The 19,947-nt window shown below is 41.1% G+C and overlaps 2 protein-coding genes across 3 annotated transcripts in view; both read right to left on the bottom strand.

Annotated features, from left to right (window-relative positions):
• The window catches only part of ADGRF5 (adhesion G protein-coupled receptor F5), a 109,917-nt gene that overhangs the window by 80,864 nt on the left and 9,106 nt on the right, over positions 1-19,947 (bottom strand). The window lies entirely within an intron of this gene.
• Positions 1,105-1,654, bottom strand: LOC137773426 (large ribosomal subunit protein eL21-like). Its single transcript, XM_068558092.1, has one exon. It carries the CDS (start codon positions 1,627-1,629, stop codon positions 1,147-1,149), a length of 483 nt encoding a protein of 160 aa, XP_068414193.1. The 5' UTR covers positions 1,630-1,654; the 3' UTR covers positions 1,105-1,146.

The following is a 19,947-nucleotide window of genomic DNA, read 5'->3' on the forward strand; positions in this document are numbered from 1 at the left end:
TGGTCTGGGAAGGAAGCTATCTTGAAGGAAGCTGCATCTGGTCTCAAGTGTGCAAGTTCCTTTGTACATGAACATGGGTGGTCACTCCTCTTCTAACTTCTGCTCCTTCACTGTGTGTCCTGGGTGCAGGTGCTCCGCATCGGCAGGTATCATATGCCTCAGGCAGCAGTGAGGGTATCTGCTAACATCCGGCAAACCCTAGTCCCCATAAGGGCACTTTCCATCCAGATTCCCTGGCTCTTTACTGTTTTCAGGGCCTCAACACTTCCTCTGCCACCAAAACAAAGGTTCCCCCATTTTTGCCTTTGATTGGAGAGGTGATTTCCTCAGAATTTATCAAGTCAATGAGTGAATAACCATGATGCTAAAACCACCAGACAAATATGAGCTGAAGAGTCATACATGCCAAGAGAAAAATCAGAATCACAGGATTTGAGAGTCAAGGGGACCTGGTGATCATTCATTCTAGCGACCATGCTAGAGGGAGTTGAGAGGCTTCACCAAGGTCACAACATCCATTAGTGTCAGAACCAGAATTAGAATTGATATCTCCTGTCTTCCCAGGCAGGACTCTTAACATTGTGCTTTGGCGCCTGCCCCAATCCCCTCTGGATACTCAGATACCCTTTCTTCTTACCTCTAAATTAAGACAATTCCCCAGGTACAGGTAAGGGGTTGATCCCTATATCTAATGCCTAAGATACAGTGATGATTTCTGAGTAGAGAGAGACAGTATTAAACTTGTGTTAAACCTGTAGTCTTTTCTTTATGATGCTTGGTCCACAATTTAATTAGTGCCAGAAATGATGCTCTAAATAAATTATCCCAATGCCTATATTCTTTCAAGAAAGAATGTTAAATGATTCTTTCTATTGTGTTAGGATACAGCTGAACTGAAAATGTAGTGAAGGGCACCATAGTGGTCTGAAAAATATGGCGCCAGGTAACATCAGCAGTGTAGACTGTCACCTCTGTGGGAGGATTTGAGAAGCAATAGAAAAACCTATGTCCACCTGCCTCTAATTCCTAAACTTACACTTTTAGAGACAAATTGCTTTAAGTGAAGGAACAACCTCTGCTCTGACTCAAATGCCTTTGTTTTTTTGTTTTTTTCACAGTCCAGGTCTTTTATTTTCTTTACACCCATCATGCCATGAATTCATAGGGAATGGGCTCCAACAGTTCAGGCTCCTTTCCATTGGTTCTCACGAAGTGTGCTCCTCTGGGTGGAGCAGGCTGGCGCTTCAGCTGAACCCAAGTACTTTTCTCTTTGGCTTCCTTCTTTTTCTGATCATTTTCCTTCACCCGTTTCAGGAAGCTGTCTCGGCTCTTAGAGTGCTTAATATGCTCGATACGCACATTAATTCTCTTGGCAAGAATCTTGCCCTTAACTTGTTTGTTTACAATGATGCCAACAGCATGCTGGGTAACATTGTAGACTCTCCCAGTTTTGCCATGGTAACACTTGTGGGGCATTCCTTTTTGAACAGTGCCCATTCCCTTGATATCTACAATATCACCTTTCTTGTAGATTCGCGTGTATGTGGCCAAAGGAACAACTCCATGTTTTCTAAAAGGGCGAGAGAACATGTAGCAGGTGCCCCTCCTCTTTCCCTCTGTGTTGGTCATTTTGGCGAATTACTGGAAGATGGCGGTTCCGGCCGAAAAGTCAAATGCCTTTGAAAGGTGGACGTGTTGTCCATTTCCAATGAGTTACATATAAGTATGAATTAGTTTAAGAAGTCATCAAAGAGGCTTTAATAACAAGAAGGCAATTGGGTAAGGGGGGAGGGATAAATTGAGAGGTTGGGATTGACAATATACACACTACAATATATAAAATAAATAACTAATAAGGATCAACTGCAGAGCACAGGAATTCTGCTCAAAACTCTGTAGTGGCCTATATGGGAAAAGAATCTAAAAAAGAGTGGATATATGTATATGTATATGTATAACAGATTCACTTCGCTGTACACCTGAAACTAACACAACATTGTAAATCAACTACACTCCAATAAAAAGTTTTTTTCAAAAGAGGGCAATGGGGTTAGAGAGAAGTGGGGGATAGTGGAAAGGGGGGAGTATTTCAGAGAGCAGTTCTTATCTGTGCCTGAGAGCAGACAAACAGCTTATTTATTAAAATTATCCTGCTAACTGTTGGTGGAATTGCTACAATCACATGGCCCGACAATCCTCTTATTTATGTTAGTTTTCTCACTCCTCAAAGTCACCATTTCACATCTTCTCTTCTCTCCTCACTCTTGGCTGTAGTCTTGCCTCCTACTTCATTGAGAAAACAGAACCAATCAAATGCTCATCTTCCTATGTGCAAACTTCCCACACTCTTGCACCTGAACTGCCCTTTCTGACCTCTGGTTTGAGAGGATGACTCAGCCCTGCTCCTGCCGACGACCTGCCTCTTCCTCCACTTGGCTCTGGGCGCCATTTCCTCTTTCATCTTCAGCACTGGATCAGTCCCAGTAGCACACAGACATGCTCTAGAATCTCTCTTGAAAAACCATTGAGATCTGTCTCTTTCTTCATTGACTGCAATATTTTTCTGCTCCCCTTTACAGCAACTCTTGACCAAAGAGCTGAATACATTGACTCTGTCTCCATTTCTTCACCCCTCTTCTTTGGCTCCCAAGTCAGTCAAATCCATCTTCCTTCCCTAGTTCTGTGCTAGTGACTCTCATGACAGTCACCATGGTTTCCACATCACCATGGTCAATGGTCCATTTTCTGTTCTCATCCTCCTTGACACTGCAGCAACATATGACAGAGTTGGCTGCTCCTGCCTCCTTGAAATCCCATTTTTTTCAGGCTCCTGTGGCATCCAGTCTTCTGATGTTCTTCCTACCCCACCAGTTCCTCCCACCTCTCAATCCCCTTAGTGTCTTTTCTTTCTCTACCTGCCCTCTAAATTTAGGCTGCCCCAAGCCTTGTCCATTGTCCCACCATCCTTTTCCACCTGTACTTTCTTCCAGGGTGGCCTCATCTGGTTCCACACTTGAAAAAACATTCATGGATGAGGACAAAATAAAGATATTTCTAGACATGTAAAGACTGAAACAGTTTGTATCTCCCTGGCCCTGGATGAAAGGACTGTAGGATTAAAAAAAAAAAAAAAAGATTTTGGGGCATGGACCCTTTTGGCCATCTGGTGAAGACTATGATTCCTTCTCAGAATAATGCTTTTAAATGTATAGAACAAAATACATAGGATTACAAGAGAAAATAATTATATTGAAATATAGTTATCAAAATATTAAAATGATGTGATTTAGTAATATATTTACTTCTTTCTTAATTTATTCAATTAAAAGATTTAATGAGGCAGCTTTAATAACTATCACACATTTCATGTGGTGATGGGAATAAACTAGATTTTTGAGGGTCTGCAACATAGTAATGTGATACCAAAATATCTGCGATTTCTATTGGTGACAAAGTCATAGGTACCGCTAATACTGCTGTGGCTTGTTACCTAGGTTCCTAATTAAAGGAAATCCTAAATTGCAGTTAGAGGTTAGTAAAAGTAAAGATATATTTTTCCCATTCAAGTTTGTGGACCCACCGCCAAATTTTATTCATGTGACGTCCATGAACTTAAGATAATGTAGTTAAGAAAGAAAAATGGACACTCAAGAACTGATCACTTAAAACCTATTTTTTAACTATTAGTTTTTAAAATTATTAGTTAAAATGACTAATTTGGAGGAGAGATTATAATAGAAAATATGAAACTACTATGTAGCTGTGACAAGGAACATAGTAGGTATTCAATGAATACATTTTTAATGAGTGAATCAAGGGGAGATTTTGTTTTACGGCTCATTCCCTTTTCAGGGGCTAGGATGTCTATCCCATCAGGAGAATCCTGTGTTTTCAAGGGCACAGTCATGGCGTGGTTTTGGCTGCTAACACACCATGCCCACCAAGGCCCCCCAGGAGGGTTGCAGGAGTCCCCCTACATAGATGGGGAGGTATTCCACCATCTTAGCCAAAGAGTAAAAATAACTTCTAAGGTAGAGCTAGAAATCCCCAGCACATAAGAGGTGCTCAGTAAATTTCCCAAGACCTACAATACAAAGGTAACACTACTAGGTCAATATCACCTTCTGGTCAACCAGCGAAGGCCATTCCTGTGCTAAAGATGGCCACCCCCCATCCCCCAGGGACACATCCCACCTCCCTCCTGAGTCCCTGCTCCATGGCTCCTGCTTCACGTCTTAACAGTGGGGTTCCTCCACCACCACTTCCCTCAGTTCTTCAGAGCCATGATGTATTCTTTTTAAAATGCTCTTTCAAGAATACATACTATGTCAGGCACAATGACAACATTTGTTTGAGAAAGAACTCGGAAAAGGTTGGGCTGATGCCTGTGTCTGTGAACAACAATGGTTCTGAACTCCAGCCCCAAGAAGGGGCCTAAAATAAGCTCGCTGAGGAGAAGCATAAAGTTGGGAGAACAGTGGTGAGAATGGAAAATGAAGCACAAATGGAAATTAATCAACATTTCTGAAGTTCAGCTACTTGGGGAGCAGGAAGAATGTGCTTTTAAAAGCCTAGAGATGTGGAATGCTGGAAAACCAGATGGCTTGTGATTGAACCCTGGGGAAATGAGCTATTCCATCATTAGCAAGACCTTGTTAGACCACGAGCACCACTTTTTATTTTACCTGAAGCGAATCTCTTTTAAAGAAAATGGAAAGGTACACACTTTCCAGATACTACACATATTACTCAGTAACCTAGCTCCTGTTCAAAACAACTTGCTTGTTTTAATATTAGGAAAAGCATTAGTTGTTCACTTCAAGTGCCCTACCCATAGGTTTATGAAATTCTGTCTCCCAAAATCTAAGTTGTGCATAAGCCATCTCTTTGGACTCTCCTTTATTCACTGGTCTGTTCCGTTTCATACCATGATGGCAAACTCTTGAGACCCTGTCTGACCTTCCAGTGTGCTTGGTCATCAAGTTGGTAAATCCAAAGTTTAGTTGCCCTGCATTCTAGCCTGTACTTTTTGAGTGTTTCAGGGACAGATGGAGTTAAGAGATGAAGGGAAAGGTGTTCACAGTGGCCGCTACAGCCCTTGGCAATGGCCCAGCACTGTGCAAACTGTCACTGTGATGCATGGAAGTTGCCCAGCTCCCCACAGTTCCACGACCTACCCCAGGACAATGAGTCCAGGTTTCCAAGTTCAAGACCGTTCCTAACTACATCACCACCTATAATTTAAAGCTGGCTTCTTGGGACCACTGAACTGTTTTTAGACCTGATGCATAGTACACAAAAGCATAGCTACCTGTTAACAATTACATGGTGATTCCAGGACCACACCCCTTCAGTTTACCTTGTCTGACCTGGAACATTAAGAGAGGGAAAACAACATATATTGATATTTCTAGTCTTTTCCTGAATTCCTCAAATGTTGTTCCATTTTGCATTTGACTTAGGGTCAGTGAGATCTGGACTTTGTGCTTTACCCAATGGGATATTCACACACATACCTCTTCCTGGGACTCTCTATTTGAACCGGCTGGACCCTCACTAAACAAGGGCACTCTTATGAATGAGCTCCAGCCCTTGGATCACTTACTGGTCTACATGAGAAATGTTCCCATATCGTCCCTTCTGAAGTGCCAGAATCACCTTATACATCAAATGCCTGATCAGGGATATTTATGTATACTAACAGGAGCAATATTTAAGTATACTTCTATGGTTGGCATCATAAAATTTCCCAGGAATCACGTAACGACAAAGAGTGAAAACTGGTTCCCTAAACCCATGAATACACACATGCACACGGGCACACACATGCACGTGTACACCTCCCTCTCTCTGTCTCTCTGTCTCTCTGTCTGTCTGTCTTTCTCTCTCTCTCTCTCTCTCTCTCTCTCTCACACACACACACACACACACACACACACACACACACACACACACTTCTCTGCATTGTAAAATCCAATTGAAGAAGGCAACAGCCTGCACTCATAATTCCGGACCATGGAAGCATCTAGTATATTTGACATCTGGACCAGATTTTTTATTAACTCTACCCTCTTTTATATGAGAACATTATTTTCAGTAATAGTCCTTATTTTCTTGATTAATTCTTTAGATTTAAAACAACTAAAAAAGAGAAAAATTTTTCACTTAAATATTAATTTTCGGTAAAACATTGAGGTGTGAGCTAAAATGTGTAGTTATCAAATAAAAAGAGTACACCATGAGGGTGGTACTCTCCTTCACTGTTTTCAATTTTAAGCACAAATCAAAACTCTATGAAGTCCCACAGAATGACAGAATTGAAGCAACTCTTGTTCAGTTTATTTGTCTATACAATTACTGTGCTAATATTACTTATTTTTAGCCTACTGTTCAAATGCAGGGATATGTCATGCCCCAGGAGATAGAGTCACTTCAAGCAACCTCAGACAGTTCCAAACCATTAGGAACTTATTCTTGGAACAGGAACATGTAGTGGAGTCCCTCTGTGCCAGGAGCCAGTATATGACTGAGTTTTCTGAATTAACTTCTATGTAGGACACAATCTTTATTAAATATATGTGGAATCTAGAAAAATGATACAGATGAACTTATTTGCAAAGCAGAAATAGAGACACAGACATAGAGAACAGACATATGGATACGGGGGGAAAGAGGGGTGGGATGAATTGGGAGATTGGGATTGACATATATACACTACTATGTATAGATAACTAATGAGAACCTACTGTATAGCACAGGGAACTCTACTCAATGCTCTGTGGTGACATAAATGGGAAGGAAATCCAAAAAAGAGGGGATATATGTATACGTATGGCTGATTCACTTTGCTGTACAGCAGAAATTAACACAACATTGTAAAGCAACTATACTTCAAAAAAAATTAATAAAAAATAAGTAATACAAATATGGTAACTAGCAGCTTAGATTCTATTACTGAAACCCGTGATGAAAGCAATTGTTTAGAACTTAGACCAACAAAAGTTTTTTTTTGGAAGAGTATTTTGTCACTGACATTGTTTGGAATTGCCACTGCATGGTGATCATATTAAAAAAAAAAAAAAAAAGACCTTTAGTTGGTTTTATTATTGATTTTAAGTTCTCTCCAGACATGTACCACCTTATTGCCTGCACCCAGGGGGACATTTCCCCACCACCCACCCTCGTGCCCCGGATTCCAGAGTGTTTCTTGTAAGCTTGTCATGCAACTACAGGAGACCTTGGTGTCAAAGGGTAGCTCATTCTCTCTTTATCAGCCTCCTCTGTTTTAACTTGGAGCAGTCATTTTAGCGATACAGACCCAAAGAGCGTGGAGGAAGGACTTGCCACCAGCCAATGTAAGTGGAGGCGAGCCCTTAGTAAAGGAAGACCACGTGAACCCCCAGACTCTAAAGGCATTGCCCATCTTCTCCAAGGGAAGCTCATCTTCCCAGAGTCCCCCACCTGCTCCTCATTTCAGCTCCCTCTGGAAACATCTCCCTGACCCTGAGGAAGGAAGAACTGCACAGTCTCTTTCTCAGTACACTTCTAAGCCACACTAGGCCACCGGGGAAAAAAAAAAAAGTGTGTGTGTGGTGCTGACTGGGGGTCAGAAGGGAAACCAGCTTTCGCTCCACTTAATCCTGAAGGAAGGAAGCAGGAAGCCCTGCTTTGGGGATTGGGCAAAGCCTCCTCCAGGATGGGCTATCCTGTTCCCTCCTGACCCTCTCCCTGATCAAGGATCCAGCACAGAAAACAGAGCCTCTGCCACATGTCCCACGCCTCTCCCAGGAGCAGAGACAAGAAACAATCCTTAAGGCTACTACTAAGTGTTTATATACGCCAGGCAGTGGGTCAGGACCCAGCTGGGCCTCACATCTCTGAAAGGGGGGGACGATTTTCATCCCCATTTTACAGAAAATCTGTAAAGCTCAGCCTCAGAGCCTCTGAGTTGGCGAAGATAGAACCAGAGCAGCCCATGTCCTAGGCCTATCTGTCCTGCCTGGGGTAGGGTTGGCTGGGGGTGAACCCTCCCATGCCTCTAGCATCTGTAGAAACCAGAGCATGAACCTTCAGACCCCTGCTGTTGTGCTGTTGGATGTACAGCTTTGGGGCCCATCTATTACTGTGAATCAAGTCTGGCTGCTCACAGAGTAAGACTGAGAAGTGGGCATGAAACTAACACAATATTGTAAATCAACTATACTCTAATATAAAATTTTTTAAAAACATAAAAAAAAGAAATGGGCAAAGTGAATTTCTTGATAACTTATTAGTATAATATGTGTATAATCAGATGCCGGGCATCTTCTCATTCTTACATCCAGGTCTTCCTGCTGTACCTGCCCCTCAAAATATCCCTTTGCATGAAAGCATTGTAAGCAAGGATGAATTGAGTTAAATATCATAATAGGGACGGTGTGTGGGGTTTGCATCACACATTCTGTGGAATTCTTTCAATATGCCTCTTCTTCCAAGTCATGCATCATTCATTCCTTCACCAAATGTTGTTGAAAACCTGTGCACCAGACACTAATGGAGACCTTGGAGATAAGCAGTAACTAACACAACTGTCCCCGAGGAGTTTCATTCCAGCTGGAGGAACGTGCTGGCTGGCCTCTCGGTTCATCTCCACCCTTCTCTGCCCTGCTCTGTGCCCCGGGGGACCCACCCCACACCCTGCAGTGCCTTGTCATCTGGGAGAGCGGGAGATGCCAGCAGGAGATCGTAGAATGGGAGGAAAGGGGAGCCAGGGATGTACTCCCCCCCTCCTTTTGGGGCTCCACCCTCAGCCATGGATTCTGGGGAACCCCCTCTCCCACATCCACAGGTCTTGCCAGGCTCCTCTGACACCCCACCCAAAACTTCTGGCCCCTTCCTGCCCTACGGGAGGTGATCAAGGGCTTCCTGGTGCTGCTAGCGGCTTGTTGACCAAATGCCTTCACCTTTTCAGTTAACCTTTGAGAGCGATTTCCTTCCTGGTGTGGCCTTGACTGATACAGTAATATTGACAATCAACAGACAAATAAGTTATGTACCAGATGAGCAAAAATGCTATGTAGAAACATAAAGGCAGTAAGGAGTGTGTGTGTGTATTCACATGTGTTGGTGGAGGTGGCGTCACGCCCCTCTTTCTAACAAGTTACTGGAAATCCCCTTACCAACCCTTGCCCCATCCCTCCCCAGCCTCACTAGCTCAAATCTCACGTTATTGGGTGTCCCACTGGGTCCTCAATTTTTCTTATCTGTATGAACCAGGGCAGGTCAGCCTATGACAGCGCCAGCCTTCAAATGTGTATCCCAATTTCCCAAGCAAAGTGCCCTCCACCAGTTACCATCCTAGTTCCGAGGTGATAGTACGAATTATCGACAACCAGAAATGTTTTTTATGACATGTAGTTTGTGAGTCAACATGATTTATAGTTTAATTTTCTGTGTTTGGGAAGCCTGTACACTCTTCAACCATGGAAAGCTTGCAGAACAAATTCCAATACTTGCCCTGGAAACTATTTGCTAGAAAAAGGACAACGCTCAGGGTGCCTTCAAAGTATCTTCCTCTCCTGCCCTGCCTTTCTGCTGGTCTTAGACCACTTGTTGACTGCCAAGTCACGCTCATCTATTTCTCTATTTTTTGTTGTTCTCCTCCCCTGCACCTCAGATCCATGGGTGAGACCGTGGGGCCCACTGCTCTTCCCACCATATGAGGGAACCTCTTGGTGGGTACCCATCAGCACCTGGACTGGATCCCAGTGATTCTCATGAGGAGGATGTTTAAGAAGCCCACATGGTCCACTGACCGGGACTTCCTGGTCCTGCCTGCAACCTTCTCACCAGAATCTCAGGGTGGAGTCCAGAATCATTATGAACAAGCTCTCTGGGTGACTCCTGTGCAAACTAAACTCTGAGAAGTACTGTCCTAGAGACCACCCACCTTGTTCCACCACAAAGGGCTTTGCAGGGGCCCTTACCTCTCCCCCCCCCATTCACCTTATTTTTCCTTCTCTTCCCCCATTTTTCAGATGACTGCAAAGCAAAAGAGACCCACTCTTCCCTCGTTTAACTAGTGATTCTTTTCTATGTGTAGGAATCGTCCCATAACATAGTCAGCTGAGTGGCCAAGCTCCAGGCATTTGGATCGAACACGAGCGGGCAGGGCTAAGCTGGGGCTGGAACCCAGGTGAGTTCAAAGGTGTGGGGGAGACATCAGGAAATGTGAGAGCACTGGGCACCTGTGAGCTTGGGGAGGCACAGGGTAACTAGACAACCAAACTGGTGTATTTGGGGGGCTTCCACTAAAATCCCTAGGTGAAAATTAAACAAATGAGGGGAAAGAGCAAGTTAATAAAATTTTATTGTTTCTTGGACTCAATGAAAGTAGTTTTCTGCTTATTTCCTTTTCATACAATCACAGTTCATTCCGATTATTTTTAGTAACGTCCCTTTGACCTCATTGTTTCAAAACTCCAAAGTGACTTTCAGTAAAGGTTGAATTTTATTGTAAGGATATAGAATGTGGAACTCCACTAATTAATTTTCCTGGCAAATGAAGGCGAAAAATTGTGCAGTACTGAAAAATCTTAAAGCATATATTTAGCCCATTTCTTCTTTTTCAAACAGATATAGTTAATAAAATTGATTGTACTTTGGATGAAAGAGATGCTTCCAGATATTCAGAATGGCATTTGCATTTCAATACTCCACATAGAGGAGTTTAAGATGCCAGACTGGTAATAAAACCCTCAGAGGAACTTGGATTTTTATGATTTGTAGTTATTTCTGTTCCTGGGAGCCTTGCTTTGATTCACCACTCACTTGTACTAAGGACTGTTAATTTGGTCACATGAATATTTTCTTCTAAATCTTTGGTGTGAGAAATTTAGTTTGTGACCATGACATTTAAAAAAATGGTAGTTTTGGGGGGTTCTGTTTTTTATAGGCAAAGGGAAACATTAAACATCCAGGATTCTTTTTCCCCATCTATCCTTTCCCTCCTTTCTTGTTCTAGGTGATTTTGGGTTTCCCAGCCTCTTCCTGCCTTATCTATGAAGGAGGAAATAACAACCCTTGGGACACATGTTGGCCTTAGCCATGGCTACCCTCAAAGACACCCACATTTCCACATTCCACATCTCACATTTCCACATTCACAGCCCATGCCATCAAGACTCAGATTCAAGTTGTTCTAAAAACATAGAGAGACCATTCCCTCCCATCAGGAAAGTTGCACAAGCCTCTTAGATAGACTCATCCACCAGAGGACAGACAGCAGAAGCAAGAAGAACTACAATCCTGCAGCCTGTGGAACAAAAACCACATTCACAGAAAGATAGGCAAGATGAAAAGGCAGAGGTCTATGTACCAGATGAAGGAACAAGATAAAACCCCAGAAAAACAACTAAATGAAGTGGAGATAGGCAACATTCCAGAAAAAGAATTCAGAGTAATGATAGTGAAGACGATCCAGGACCTCAGAAAAAGAATGGAGGCAAAGGTCGAGAAGATGCAAGAAATGTTTCACAAAGACCTAGAAGAATTAAAGAACAAACAAACAGAGATGAACAATACAATAACTGAAATGAAAAATACCCTAGAAGGAATCACTAGCAGAATAACTGAGGCAGAAGAACGGATAAGTGACCTGGAAGACAGAATGGTGGAATTCACTGCTGTGGAACAGAGTAAAGAAAAAAGAATGAAAACAAATGAAGACAGCCTAAGAGACCTCGGGGACAACATTAATCTCAACAACATTCGCATTATAGGGGTCCCAGAAGTAGAAGAGAGAGAAAAAGGACCTGAGAAAATATTTGAAGAGATTATAGATGAAAACTTCCCTAACATGGGAAAGGAACTAGCCACCCAAGCCCAGGAAGTGCAGAGAGTCCCACACAGGATAAACCCAAGAAGAAACATGCCGAGACACATAGTACTCAAATTGGCAAAAATTAAAGACAAAGAAAAATTATTGAAAGCAGCAAGGGAAAAACGAAAAATAACATACAAGGAAACTCCCATAAGGTTAACAGCTTACTTCTCAGCAGAAACTCTACAGGCCAGAAGGGAGTGGCATGATATACTTAAAATGATGAAAGGGAAGAAACTACAACCAAGATTACTCTAGCCAGCAAGGATCTCATTCAGATTCGATGGAGAAATCAAAAGCTTTACAGATAAACAAAAGCTAAGAGAATTCAGCACCACCAAACCAGCTCTACAACAAATGCTAAAGGATCTTCTCTAACTGGGAAACACAAGAGAAGAAAAAGACCTACAAAAGCAAACCCAAAACATATTAAGAAAATGGTAATAGGAACATACATATCGGTAATTACCTTAAAAGTGAATGGATTAAATTCTCCAACCAAAAGACACAAGCTTGTTGAATGGATACAAAAACAAGACCCAAATATATGCTGTCTAAAAGAGACCCACTTCAGACCTAGGGACACATACAGACAGAAAGTGAGGCGATTGAAAAAGATATTCCATGCAAATGGAAATCAAAAGAAAGCTGGAGTAGCAATACTCATATCAGATAAAAAAACTTTAAAATAAAAAATGTTACAAGAGACAAGGAAGGACACTACATAATGATCAAGGGATCAATCCAAGAAGAAGATATAACAATTATAAATATATATGCACCCAACATAGGAGCACCTCAATACATAAGGCAACTGCTAACAGCTATAAAAGAGGAAATCGACAGTAACACAATAGTGGGGGGCTTTAACACCTCACTTACACCAATGGACAGATCATCTAAAATGAAAACAAATAAGGAAACAAGCTTTAAATGACACAATAGACCAGATAGCTTTAATTGATATTTATAGGACATTCCATCCAAAAACAGCAGATTACACTTTCTTCTCGAGTGCTCATGGAACATTCTCCAGGATAGATCACATCCTGGGTCACAAATCAAGCCTCAGTAAATTTAAGAAAATTGAAATCATATCAAGCATCTTTTCCGACCACAATGCTATGAGATTAGAAATGAATTACAGGGAAAAAAAGGTAAAAAACACAAACACATGGAGGCTAAACAATACGTTACTAAATAACCAAGAGATCACGGAAGAAATCAAAGAGGAAATCAAAAAATACCTAAAGACAAATGCCAATAAAAACATGACAATCCAAAACCTATGGGATGCAGCAAAAGCAGTTCTAAGAGGGAAGTTTATAGCTATACAAGCCTATCTCAAGAAACAAGAAAAATCTCAAATAAACAATCTAACCTTACACCTAAAGGAACTAGAGAAAGAAGAACAAACAAAACCCAAAGTTAACTGAAGGAAAGAAATCATAAAGATCAGAGCAGAAATAAATGAAATAGAAACAAAGAAAACAATAGCAAAGATCAATAAAACTAATAGCTGGTTCTTTGAGAAGATAAACTAAATTGATAAACCATTAGTCAGACTCATCAAGAAAAAGAGGGAGAGGACTCAAATCAATAAAATTAGAAATGAAAACGGAGAAGTTACAACAGACACTGCAGAAATACAAAGCATCCTAAGAGACTACTACAAGCAACTCTATGCCAATAAAATGGACAACCTGGAAAAAATGGACAAATTCTTAGAAAGGTATAACCTTCCAAGACTGAACCAGGAAGAAATAGAAAATATGAACAGACCAATCACGAGTAATGAAATTGAAACTGTGATTAAAAATCTTCCAACAAACAAAAGTCCAGGACTAGAGGGCTTTACAGGTGAATTCTATCAAACATTTAGAGAAGAGCTAACACCCATCCTTCTCAAACTCTTCCAAAAAATTGCGGAGGAAGGAACACTCCAAAACTAATTCTATGAGGCCACCATCACCCTGATACCAAAACCAGACAAAGATACTACAAAAAAAGAAAATTACAGACCAATATCACTGATGAATATAGATGCAAAAATCCTCAACAAAATACTAGCAAACAGAATCCAACAGCATATAAAAAGGATCATACAGCATGATCAAGTGGGATTTATCCCAGGGATGCAAGGATTCTTCAATATACGCAAATCAATCAATGTGATACACCATATTAACAAACTGAAGAATAGAAACCATATGATCATCTCAATAGATGCAGAAAAAGCTTTTGACAAAATTCAACGCCCATTTATGATAAAAACTCTCCAGAAAGTGGGCATAGAAGGAACCTACCTCAACATAATAAAGGCCATATACGACAAACCCACAGCAAACATCATTCTCAATGGTGAAAAACTGAAAGCATTTCCTCTAACATCAGGAATAAGACAAGGATGTCCACTCTCACCACTGTTACTCAACATAGTTTTGGAAGTCCTAGCCATGGCAATCAGAGCAGAAAAAGAAATAAAACGAATACAAATTGGAAAAGAAGAAGTAAAACTGTCACTGTTTGCAGATGACATGATACTATACGTAGAGAATCCTAAAGATGCCACCAGAAAACTACTAGAGCTAATCAATGAATTTGATAAAGTTGCAGGATACAAAATCAATGCACAGAAATCTCTTGCATTCCTATACACTAATGATGAAAAATCTGAAAGAGGAATTAAGGAAACACTCTCATTTACCATTGCAACAAAAAGAATAAAATACCTAGGAATAAGCCTACTTAGGGAGACAAAAGACCTTTATGCAGAAAACTATAAGACACTGATGAAAGAAATTAAAGATGATACCAACAGATGGAGAGATATACCATGTTCTTCGATTGGAAGAATCAGTATTGTGAAAATGACTATACCACCCAAAGCAATCTACAGATTGAATGCAATCCCTATCAAATTACCAATGGCATTTTTTACAGAACTAGAACAAAAAATCTTAAAATTTGTATGGAGACACAAAAGACCCCGAATAGCCAAAGCAGTCTTGAGGGAAAAAAACAGAGCTGGAGGAATCAGACTCCCTGACTTCAGACTATACTACAAAGCTACAGTAATCAAGACAATATGGTACTAGCACAAAAACAGAAACATAGATCAATGGAACAAGATAGAAAGCCCAGAGATAAACCCACGCACCTATGGTCAACTAATCTATGACAAAGGAGGCAAGGATATACAATGGAGAAAAGACAGCCTCTTCAATATGTGATGCTGGGAAAACTGCACAGCTACATGTAAAAGAATGAAATTAGAACACTCCCTAACACCATACACAAAAATAAACTCAAAATGGATTAGAGACCTAAATGTAAGACCAGACACTATAAAACTCTTAGAGCAAAACATAGGAAGAACACTCTTTGACATAAATCACAGCAAGATCCTTTTTGATCCACCTCCTAGAGTAATGGAAATAAAAACAAAAATAAACAAATGGGACCTAATGAAACTTCAAAGCTTTTGCACAGCAAAGGAAACCATAAACAAGGCCAAAAGACAACCCTCAGAATGGGAGAAAATATTTGCAAACGAATCAACAGACAAAGGATTAATCTCCAAAATATATAAACAGCTCATGCAGCTCAATATTAAAAAAACATACAACCCAATCCAAAAATGGGCAGAAGACCTAAATAGACATTTCTCCAAAGAAGACATACAGTTGGCCACGAAGCACATGAAAAGTTGCTCAACATCACTAATTATTAGAGAAATGCAAATCAAAACTACAATGAGGTATCACCTCACACCAGTTAGAATGGCCATCATCAGAAAATTTATAAACAACAAATGCTGGAGAGGGTGTGGAGAAAAGGGAACCCTCTTGCATGTTGGTGGGAATGTAAATTGATACAGCCACTATGGAGAACAGTATGGAGGTTCCTTAAAAAACTAAAAATAAAATTACCATATGATTCAGCAATCCCACTACTGGGCATATACCCAGAGAAAACCATAATTCAAAAAGACACATGTCGGGCTTCCCTGGTGGCACAGTGGTTGAGAATCTGCCTGCCAATGCAGGGGACACGGGTTCGATCCCTGGTCTGGGAAGATCCCACATGCCGCGGAGCAACTAGGCCCGTGAGCCACAACAGCTGAGCCTGCGCGTCTGGAGCCTGTTGTCTGCAACAAGAGAGGCCACGATAGTGAGAGGCCCGCACACCGCGATGAAGAGTGGCCCCCGCTCGCCGCAACTGGAGAAAGCCCTCACACAGAAACGAAGACCCAACACAGCCAAAAATAAATAAATAAATAAATAATTAAAAAAAAAAAAAAAAGACACATGCACCCCAATGTTAATTGCAGCACTATTTACAACAGCCAGGTCATGGAAGCAACCTAAATGCCCATCAACAGACGCATGGATAAAGAAAATGTGGTTCATATATTCAATGGAATATTACTCAGCCATAAAAAGGAATGAAATTGGGTCATTTGTTGAGACGTGGAAGGATCTAGAGACTGTCATACAGAGTGAAGTAAGTCAGAAAGAGAAAAACAAATATCGTATAATAATGCATATATGTGGAACCTAGAAAAATGGTACAGATGAACCGGTTTGCAGGGCAGAAGTTGAGACACAGATGTAGAGAACAAACGTATAGACACCAAGGGGGGAAAGCGGTGAGGGGGTGGGGATGGTGGTGTGATGAATTGGGAGATTGGAATTGACATGTTTACACTGATGTGCATAAAATTGATGACTAATAAGAAACTGCTGTATAAAAAAATAAAGTAAATGAAATTCAAAAATTAAAAAAAAAAAATTAAACATAACAAGAACTTTAAGGATTACCTTTTCCTCACTTATTTATAAATAAAATCTAATAAATTAATTAAGATTATTGTTAACTTAAGGAAGTAACTATCCAGGGAATCAATAAAAGTTTTTGAGTGTAGTGATTTTATTGTTTATTTGTTTTGTTTACTGTAATGCAAGTGATGTCTCTGCCTCAAGAACGTACCTAAAGGCTGGGTCACTGGAGGCCAGGTACAGCACATGCACAGTGGCTTGCTGTTCCAAGATATCAAATTTAGATCACTAAATATTTCATATTTTAAGAGCAGCAGGCATTACTAGTATTCATTTATACAGTACACTTTTGGTCTCTCTATATAGATAGATAGATATAGATAGATAGATGATAGATAATAGATGCATGTATATATATATATATATATATATATATATATATATACACACACACGTAAAAAACAAAAAACAAAAAGCAACATAGAGAAACTTGATCAAAAGCTGCAGAGCTAAAGCCTCCAAAGGGACAAACCCTCCACCTGAGTGTTTGCCCTGGGTAGCAAGTGACTTCCTGCTTTGCAAACAAACGTTTCAAAGGGCTGATATTTAAAATTCCAAAGAACCCTACATGTCACCATTTTTTGACCATTTACAGAGCAAAATGAACCAGAATATCAGGAATATTGGGGTTCGATTTTCTTAAGCTACAGAAATATTTAAAAGTTAAAGGAGCATTACAGCAAAGAAGATAAGAGATTTCAACCACCATTCCTCCCAGGAATTTTCAGGTTTTAGTGCAGCTTAAGAATCACCCAAATACTATGGCCTAAGTTCCTGGCTTCCTGGCTTCACACTCGGAGATTCTGCTCTGTAAAGTGCCAAAGACCAGCAGCCTTAGCACCACCTGGGAACCTGCTAGAAATGCAAACTCTTTTTTTTTCTTTTGGCCGCACTGCTCGGCTTGTGAGATTTTAATTCCTTGACCAGGGATTGAACCCAGGCCCTTGGCAGTGAAATCATGGAGTCCTAACCACTGGACTGCCAGGGAATTCCCTAGAAATGCAAATTCTTGAGCCCACTCCAGACCTCCGGAATCTAAAACTCTGGGGTAGGATCCAGTCAGCAGTGTTTAAACAAATTCTCAGAGGTGATTCTGATGCACACAAAAGCTTACTAATCACTGAGATATAGCATGGTTATTTTTACCATGGTGGTTCTCACTTTGCAAAAGTACTGATGCCTTGTCTCCAGGTCCAGGCCAGTAGAATCAGAAGCTCTGCCTACATTTAGAGAAACACTGGCAGATAAGAGAGCTGCTGGATTAGTTTGTGGAAAGTCTCTCCTCTCTCTAAAATGACACACAACTATCTTCGGCTAAAACCCTGAATAATTATAGCTTCTGCCTACACACCCATCTTCACTTCTCTCCATCACTTTCTTCTCTTCCTACTCTCCCCTCTCTGAAGCCCCTCAGTGCCCTGCAAGCACTGTGCCCTCTAGCCTCTGCCTAGAACTGCCACCTTGCCCCATTTTTATTGGTCTAATACCCATTGTCTTTCAAGGCCCCAGTCAGGTCATTCCAGGCAAGAATCTGCTTTGACTCCGTCTAGTTTTGCATACATCTCTGCCCCTCACTTCCCTCCATCAAGGCATTTCCTGAACTGCATTAGAAAGGTTTATTTGTGAGCTCCTCCTCTATCCTATGATTCTCCTAGCCCCCACCTTCACCGCCAAGGCAAGGCCTTGTTTGTCTACTGCTGTGTGCTTAGCATCTAACCCAGTGTAGACTGGTGCTCCATCACTGTCTGTTAGGAATGACTCCCCAGGTGGCACATTATTAGAGGTGCTATAAAATGTTAAGAGCATGGGCTTTAGCACCAGACTACTTGGGTTCATGTCCTAGCTCTACCATTTACTAGCTATGTAAGTTTGGACGAATTACTTCATCTCTGTTCCACAGTGGTTGGTGTTGATGAAACTTTTGTTGTTATTTTTTTATTGCAGTATAGTTGATTTATAATGCTGTGTTAATTTCTGCTGTACAGCAAAGTGATTCCGTTATACATTTATATATACATTCTTTTTTTTATATTCTTTTCCATTATGGTTTATTGTAGGTTATTGAATATAGTCCTCTGTGCTATACAGTGGGAGCTTGTTGTTTATTTGTTGTTATTTTTAATTGCTCTCTCTTGCTGAGAAACTACTCTGTCCACAGGGTCTGTGCTGAGTGCCTTTAAAAAAAATTGTGTGTGCATGATGTCATTTAATTTTCACAACAATCTGGGAACTGGTTAGCTATTCCCACTCAAGGGAGGGAGGCTTGGAAAGGTTAATCAACTTGCCAAGCCCCGTTTAAAAAACAACGTAGAGGGGCTTCCCTGGTGGCGCAGTGGTTGAGAATCTGCCTGCCAATGCAGGGCACACGGGTTCGAGCCCTGGTCTGGGAAGATCCCACATGCCGCGGAGCATGTGAGCCACAACTGCGCGTCCGGAGCCTGTGCTCCGCAACAAGAGAGGCCGCGATAGTGAGTGGCCCCCGCTTGCCACAACTGGAGAAAGCCCTCGCAAAGAAACGAAGACCCAACACAGCCATAAATTAATTAATTAATTAATTAAATTAAAAAACAACAACATAGATTGGAGGTCACATGCAAGAATTTGAGGCAGAATCCAAACTCCAAACCCAGCTCTTGCCTCTATACTATCTCGTATCTCTGAGACGAGCTGCCAAGATTTAAATACACAAAGAGTTAAACACACGATGGTGTGAAGGATGGTACAAAGCGGTATAGGATTCTCTTCCAAACTTGTGGCCCAGAGAAGGGCTACAAATTCAGCAGGAAGGATGTCGCAGCAAAGATGAGCCCAGATGGCAAACTCATTAACCTACCCGGTGGGATGCACGGAGGGTAAGGAGGCCCAGTGTAGACACTTTTCTAAACAGAAGCTGGCAGGCATTTCCTAAATATTGTTACTGATGGGTAATAAAATGTCCTTCCCACCCCCAGCCTCACTTCCCCCCACAGGCTTGATTTAATAGAACCAGGTAGAGCCTGGCGATTTGCACAATGACCAGTGCCCCAGTCCGTTCACCTCTTGGTGATCTCTAGACCACACTTGGACAAATGATGCTTTGTATCTCTCATATTTTACATGCCATTTTCCGTTGTTTTGTGCTAATATTTTACATGCATTATTACAAAAACCTAACACAGAGATTTTAAAGGGATGACCTTTTTCAACATAAATAGCGATTCTCATATTTTCTCCTCATAGCCCTAGGGAGGATGCAGAATACTGTCA

The sequence above is a fragment of the Eschrichtius robustus genome, chromosome 12, assembly GCF_028021215.1.
Source record: "Eschrichtius robustus isolate mEscRob2 chromosome 12, mEscRob2.pri, whole genome shotgun sequence".
Lineage (NCBI taxonomy): Eukaryota > Metazoa > Chordata > Mammalia > Artiodactyla > Eschrichtiidae > Eschrichtius > Eschrichtius robustus.

Coding starts and splice junctions, on each gene's coding strand:
- LOC137773426 (XM_068558092.1), bottom strand. CDS start 1,629: ATGACCAACACAGAGGGAAAGAGGAGGGGCACCTGCTACATGTTCTCT.